This window comes from Diceros bicornis, chromosome 8, assembly GCF_020826845.1.
Source record: "Diceros bicornis minor isolate mBicDic1 chromosome 8, mDicBic1.mat.cur, whole genome shotgun sequence".
Lineage (NCBI taxonomy): Eukaryota > Metazoa > Chordata > Mammalia > Perissodactyla > Rhinocerotidae > Diceros > Diceros bicornis.
In genome coordinates, this window is record NC_080747.1 from 32,430,438 (window position 1) to 32,438,093 (window position 7,656).

Here is a 7,656-nt window from a genome sequence, read left to right on the forward strand (position 1 = left end):
TTAAGTTTTGCTTTTCTGGTCTCTAAACACTTTGTGCTCTTTGATTAAACTATCCTGTATTCATGGTTTACTAATTCATTAATCTTCACTATTTTATGTCTTTACATTTAGAGCTTAAGCTTAAAACTTATGTCCTCCTTTTTCGAACTTGACTTGCTATCAACTCCCAAGTCCCTAACCCAATGCTTCCAGTCCTCCTTTTCTGCCACTTATGAATTATTTTTCTAGTTTTTAAGCCATCATCATACAATTATCTTTAGGTAAATATTTAATCTGGCTCATGATAAATTATACTATCCAGGTTTATCCTAAACTCATTTAAAAATCATAAAGGGTCAATTAGAAACTGTTGTTAGCTTTTGACAGGATAAGATCTTTAAAATTTAAGCTTTTCTGAGATGTTGGGAAAAAAATCATCTTAAAATCTAACTTGTGTTAGCTTGTGTATTCGTGTTACATTTTGTGTATTCAATATAACTGTCTTTCACTAACAAGTCTTTGATATTTATGGAAATATTACATTAACTATGGTGTTTAAAAAGCCTCTGGAAAGTGAGTTCAGTACATTGTGACTAAATGTTTAATTCTTAATGTAATTTATTCCAAATAAACTAGTTTATGCTGATTATTTATATTCAACTAACAATCTGGTCAATTCTAAGAACTGTGGAATATGAATGGGTTTGGTGTTGTAACTGGGTTCTGCCCCAACCCCAACGCTGCCTCCTGCACCCTGTGTGACAACTGGTAACTTACTTCCAAGTATGTTTCTTCATTATAAAATATAGACACCTACACCTCAAAATTGGGAAAATAACATACAAGTGCTTATCCACAGTAGACACAGAAGACTTCTGTGGGAAGTCTTCCCTGGGAGAGCAAGCCTTTCATTTACCACATGCAAGTTACTAAATGGAAATCACTCCTTAGCTACAGCCAGCCACCCATAAATATCCTGTGAAGGTCTCACCCAGCATACCAAACCACTTCACACTTGGAGAAATCCTTTACCCCCACAGCTGTTACTATCACCTATATACTTGATGCTTTCAATATTAGCACTTCTATCTTGTAATATTACCCCTTGGAAATTTCCTCAACTCTCAAATTCAGTTTTGAAACCCTTAACACCTTCCAAAACATCTCTGAGTCTTTATAACAAATCTCCCTGGCAACGTGGGTACCATTCACCCAGCATATAGCTATGCACCAGGAACTGTCCCAGGTACTTGGAATATACCAGTCTAGAAAAGAAAGATCATATCCTCACAAAGGTCACACTGTAGCAGGAAAAAAAGCATACAATCAATACACGACAAAGTAAACTATAACTACACTATGCTATGGACAAAAACAAGTGGAGCAAGGTGAGGATATGAGACAATGGGGTGTGGAGTGAGCACAATTAACAGGGTGGTCAAGGCAGGCACCACTGCAATCGTTTGACTATAGACTTGAAGTTGCCATCCAAAGGGAAAGACAACTTACAAGTTTTAAGGCAGTGGTATTCAGAACAGGCGGGTCAGTTCAGCCACAGTGTAGTCAGAAGGGTTAAGAGAGTGGCAAGTTTGAAAAAAGCATTCTGGCTGCTGCTGAAAACAGATGGCGGGGAGCAAAGGCAACCAGTTAAAAGGCTATTATTACACTAATCCAGGCGAAATACACAGGGTTTTTTGTTTCATTTTCTACATTATAAAAAATTTCAAAACTTCAAGTAGGAATAGTATAATGAATCCCCATTGTTCAGTTTCAACAAGTATTTATTTATAGGTAACCTGTTTCACCTAGAATCCCACCCAGTGCCTACGCCAACTCTACTTCAGATATTTAAAGCAAATCCTAGATTACTTCATCCATTTCTTAAACTTAACCACTAATCATCAATCCAAAGACTAACTTCTGAATATAAAACTCAGTTCATTCATTTAAATCAAGATCTCAATAAGATCCATAATATCAAATGCTTTCAATTTTTCTTGCTTAATTTTTCTGTTCAAGTCCTTGAACGTACCTTACTTTGAAAGCAGAGCTCAGACTTTTCTGATAGATTAGACGCGTAGTGTTAAGAGAAATCAAGGTTGAATGTTATGTTTTGCCTGAGAAATCAGAAGGTTGGAGTTTCCATCAAATGAGATGAGGAAGACTACAAGTAGAGGTTTGGGGGCAACCATGTTGAGTTAAATAGTCTAATGTGGTAACATATTTAGACGTGACACATGGAATTAAGAGATTATGGGAGGGTTATCAGTTTTTAAAAATATCAAGGACTAGAATATGGGAGTAAGTGGCTGAGGCAGAACAGGGTAAGACTGAGAGGACCCTGGCCCACGGCAACCATGTTTATTATATAAACACAAATTAACTTCATCTTCCAACTCTTACTACGGCTATATTACTGTTCCACTTTTCAGCTACTTTTTCACAAAAAAGTTACTCGTATACAAACAAGTGAGTCAGACACACCTGCCTCACAAATATTCAAATTCATTGCCTCTGCAAAATTACAGACACCTTCAGGACACTCCCCAAAGTTCTACATCCAATGTCCAACAGCCATAGTGCTGTTGCCTGTCCCTGGTACCATGTTACTCTTGCCTGAAACACCCTTGATGTTCTCTCAAAAACCAGGTTCAAGTCACTTCTCCCACAAAGTTTTACTACACAAAACTCCTGTTCTGTTCCTTCCATTATGGCTCTTAGCACACTAGAATTTAACTGTTTACTCGCCAAATATTTGGAAAGAATAATCAGTTTACGAAAAAGTCCCAAATCAGTACATAGCTTTTATTGCATCTTTAAAATATCACAAATAAGTCTGAGGAATCATCCGGCATCTTGCTGTTTCTGTAGCTGGACAACTGTAAAAAGAAATGAAAATGTCTGTAAATCTCCATTAACACTGTTGCCCAGAAAAGTTCTAAATAATCTAAAACATACTTTACAATTAAGACTTAGGGGTTCAGGGGCCGGCCCCGTGACACAGTGGTTAAGTGCGCACGCTCCACTGCTGGCAGCCTGGGTTCAGATCCCGGGCGCACACTGATGCACCGCCTGTCAAGCCATGCTGTGGCAGCGTCCCATATAAAGTGGAGGAAGATGGGCACGGATGTTAGCCCAGGACCAGTCTTCCTCAGCAAAAAGAGGAGGATTGGCACGGGTGTTAGCTCAGGGCTGATCTTCCTCACCAAAAAAAAAAAAAAAAAAAAAGACTTAAGGATTCATAATAAAAATGCGTGTCAATTCCATCTTATTATGCCAAATTTACTGAGTTCCAGAATGCAACTCTCCATTCTCTGCCATTACTACAACTCCAATTTAAGACTTAGTAAATTAGGACACCAATTAAAGCAGTAATAAAACTTACAGATACTACAAGAACCAACCTTAGATCTTATTCATCAGGCTGCTGAACTGTTCCTTTTTCAGAAACATAGATACCATCCAAAAATTTTCTGATATCCTTGTTTTTAACTGTTGTGGCTTGCTGAATCAAAGCAGCTATAAGAGTGAAAAAGGTAAGAATTACTTTACCAACCAAACCCACCTTAAAAAAGAAAGTATATCATTATATGGTATACTGAAAACCTGAGTATCTTTACGACAGTTTTTATTTAATTTCCACAATTAAAAAAGAACTTACCAAATGAACAGAATACCATGTATTCAACAGGCATAATTAGGCATAGAGAACAGACCAACCTGAATTTGATACAAGTTCAATGTCGTTTCCTTCAAGAACTAACTCATCTTTCTGGGCTTGAGATACTGAACAAGCAACGCCTGAAAGGGAAGATCATTGCATAGTGTCAACATAAAATCCAATCTGTATAAGAAATATTTAATTTAAAAGTACTTAAATTAAGTAGCAATTTAGTCCATTTAAAATTCCACACACCAAATGAAACTCGAGATTTTGGTTTCACAGGATCTGACTTATCTGGGCCAAAATCCTGTTTGTGTTCCTGCTTGAATGAATCTGTCCCAGAATGGTTAGCCTCCTTCTGTGATTCAATTAAGGAGTATGAGAAAATGGTATTCAGCTAGTGCGATTTAGCTGTACAAAGCTTTGTTTAAAGTCTTATTTCTACTATACATATTTGGTATCCTTCAAAGTTTATTTTTTTTGGTAAGGAAGTCTGGCCCTGAGCTAACATCCGTTGCCGATTTTCCTCTTTTTGCTGAGGAAGATTAGCCCTGAGCTAACATCTATGCCCATCTTCCTCTATCTTGTACGTGGGATGCCGCCACACCATGGCTCGATGAGCCATGGTGTGGTTTGGATCACACCAGGGATCCAAACCCGCGAAACCCAGCAGCTGGAGTGTGCAAACTTAACCACTACACCACCGGGCCGGCGACCAAAATATTTTTTATAAAGGGTTCTCACTAAATGTGTTGACCATAGCTAATATCACATAATATTCTTATAGAGCCCATTAAATTGGTACTAAGACTCTCTTCTTCCCACCCCAATGGAATCAGAAAGCATCAATAGAACGCTAGGCTTTAAAATTTTCTAATGCTTCAGCGCTTACTGTTTATCAGGCAAGAAGCGTGAGTGCAATTCAATTTTAACCCATTTAATCATGAGATGTTTCCAATTTTACAGATGAGTAAAATGAGCTCATAAAGGTAATCTGCCTAAGGTTGATTGTGAGAGCTGAGATTTGAACCTAGGCATTTGAACCACTATTCAAATGGCATTTTTTTTTAGGATTTCAGTCTGCAAAGCTAATTAAACACAGCTACCATGCCCTGCAAACTACTCCAACATATGTTATAAGCCTTTAGGAATCACAATTGGTATAAATATGATATAAAATCTTAACTAACACCAAGAGTTATTATAAGCATAATCAAAACGGACAATTCTAAAATGTGGTTTCATGGATAGCCAACCCAAAACACCAGGCTTCACAAGTATAAAGAAAAACTTCTGAATCATATCTGAAAGTATGCACCTACCCGGCCTCATCCGAACCCTGCGGATGTATTTTTCACCCAAGAAATTTCGGATTTCAACAAGAGAACCATTCTCCTGAATAACGACGTTGATGGGGAAGTGAGCATACACAGACCTCATCTTGTAACGGAAGCCCTATGTTAAACAAACAATTAGCAATGCTGAGAAATTTGAAAGACAAATCCAGTTTTTAAATTTTGTAGGGTACTTACATTATGCTTATAATTTAAAAATAAAACAGTCCTCACATAGCACTCATCATCAAAGTTTTGTAACTGTCACCCGTACAAAGCCTTACAAAAATTTTACACAAACATTTGTTTCTGCGTCTCCTCACTGGACTGCAAAGCTCCCCAAGAAAGCATCCATTTTACTATCTCCTATGCCTACAGTAAACAATGCTAGCTTTTTTTTTTTTTGAGGAAGATCAGCCCTGAGCTAACATCTGCCAATCCTCCTCTTTTTGCTGAGGAAGACTGGCCTAGGCTAACATCCGTGCCCATCCTCCTCCACTTTATATGGGATGCAGCCACAGCATGGCTTGCCAAGCGGTGCGTCGGTGCGCACCCTGGTCCGAACTGGTGAACCCCAAGCCGCCGCAGCAGATGGCGAGCAGTTAATCGCTTGCGGCCTGGCCGGCCCCAGTGCTACCTTCTTCTAATGAGAACCCTAAAGCCCTTCATCTTGAGAATTAAACTGTTTACTGAGTTACTAGGGTACGACAGATGGCAAGAACTGATATCGAGAAGGGCCCCCCACCCTCCAGGAACTCGGCCTGGGAACAAGGGTAAACAGGGGAAACATGATCAGATAGGCTTATAATGGACTTAAGTACAGTGGGCCATTATCAGGCGCACTCTAGAAGGGCTGAGTTTTAATGCAAAGAAAAGCGGTTCAGCAAGGCAGCAGCATGAACTTCATCTTAAAGGCTGGAGGAGGGGGTTTGGAAACAGAACGGTGACATCAAAGACGCTTTTAATGTAACAGATGGGAAGCTCAAAAATTAGATCCATCTTTTTCTACTCCTACAAGGGGCCCTGGTGGTGAGAGACATATCAACAAGAAATCAAAGTCTACTCTATGTGCTACATTTTCTATAAAAAACACACCTTGAAGGTGTGAATCTTACTTTCTATGAAAAAACACCATCAGCCTACTATTAAGACCATCTAGTTTTCACTCACATTTATCATTTAATCCTAAAGACCCAGGGATGCCTATTAAACACATTTACCGAGAGAGATCACCTTTTCCCAAGTTCTGAAGCTCAAGTATCTCACTAAACTACATGCATAATCTATTCTCTGCAGAAGACATTTATGTCGAATACATAAAGTACAGCTGAGAAACCTCCCCTTCCAAAACAAAGCAGTCTGATCAATCTGCTTACCAGTGTAACGCCCTTGATCATGTTCTGCACATGACTACAGATTGTGCGAACGGTAGCCAGTTCCTTTCTATTTCCCCACCATTTGTCAACTCGGAGCTGTAATAAAACAAAAACTTCCAGTAATAAGTAGGCTTGGAAGAAAGCAGTCCATTTATTTATAGAATTACTCCAGATTCTAATACTAGCCCTAATTAAAACATGCTTTTCAACTGGAAAAATGCAAGCACATATAAAGACCTCAATAATTAACAAACATTTTTATTAGACATCACAGGTATACAATTTCACAAAGGAATGTCAAACACCGATTTTTGTACAAGTTGCCTCAAACTTCACTCCTGGAAAGCTAAAACATCAGGTTTAAAAGACCTACTGCCCGGTTCCTGAGATTCTTACGAAACGATCACGAGGAAAATAAACCCAACTTGTCACAGTATAAAGATTTGCCACTAATGACGACTGCCAGCGTTGAGCTTTCCAATCCACTCTATTCAGAACTTGGTTTTCCATCTTCGCTAAAGCAATACACTGAAACTAGCTACAATTCTGCACACCCTATTTTAAGCCAAAACACGGAACCTCGTTTCTGTAATTTTTAAAGCAACCGAATCTGATGCTATTAAATCACTACCTTCCAATCAGTCGAGGCGTCAAAAAAAAAAAAAAAAAAAAAAACTCACCCTCTTCTTTTTCTTTCCAAGGAGACTGAGTTCTACATTGATGTGATTGAAGTCCCTCCGCAGGGTTCCTCTGGGGCCCTTCACAATAACTGTGCGTCCCTTCAGGGTGATGTCGACTACGAGAGAACGTATTCGTGAGGCCTCGGAACAACAGAGCAGGTAGTAAAGATGTAAGGAAAAGGCAAACATCGAGACTCGTACCATTTTCCGGAATGTCGACAGTCTGATTGCTGAGAATGGTCTTCATTCTGAAACACAAACACTTGGGGTAAGAAGGCCAGCGCAGGGCCTGTTTTCGACCAAACTACCCTGTTCAGGCTCCGCTCCTACCGGAGACTGGCAGGCAGAAATCCCGGGGTGGATACAGCTGGGCCAACACGGAGAGCGGCCCCCGGCGGGTCCAGGCCTGGGAGGAGCAGCAACCAAGCGGGTACCATGAGGCCCGGCGGGCGAACTCCCGCGCAGCGCAACCCTCGGAGCCCTATCAGGGCGGCGCCATCCCGGCAACGCTGAAGGGCGGGGGTAGGCCTAAAGGCCCAGCACAGGGCTCGAAACTCAACGCCGCCAGCTCCATATGGCGCTCGCCGCGCGGGGGGACAACCAGCATAAGGGATCCGAGCGCG

The 7,656-nt window shown here is 40.3% G+C and overlaps 1 protein-coding gene across 1 annotated transcript; it reads right to left on the reverse strand.

Moving 5' to 3' along the window:
• Nucleotides 1–2,770: 2,770 nt before the first annotated feature.
• On the reverse strand, nt 2,771–7,281 carry RPL9 (ribosomal protein L9). Its single transcript, XM_058546909.1, has 7 exons — nt 7,235–7,281; nt 7,034–7,149; nt 6,354–6,449; nt 4,966–5,098; nt 3,700–3,780; nt 3,384–3,498; nt 2,771–2,858 (listed from the first exon to the last, which is right to left on the reverse strand). The coding sequence occupies exons 1-6, from the start codon at nt 7,278–7,280 to the stop codon at nt 3,392–3,394; spliced, it is 579 nt and encodes a 192-aa protein (XP_058402892.1). The 5' UTR covers nt 7,281; the 3' UTR covers nt 2,771–2,858; nt 3,384–3,391.
• Between the last annotated feature and the right edge of the window lie 375 nt (nt 7,282–7,656).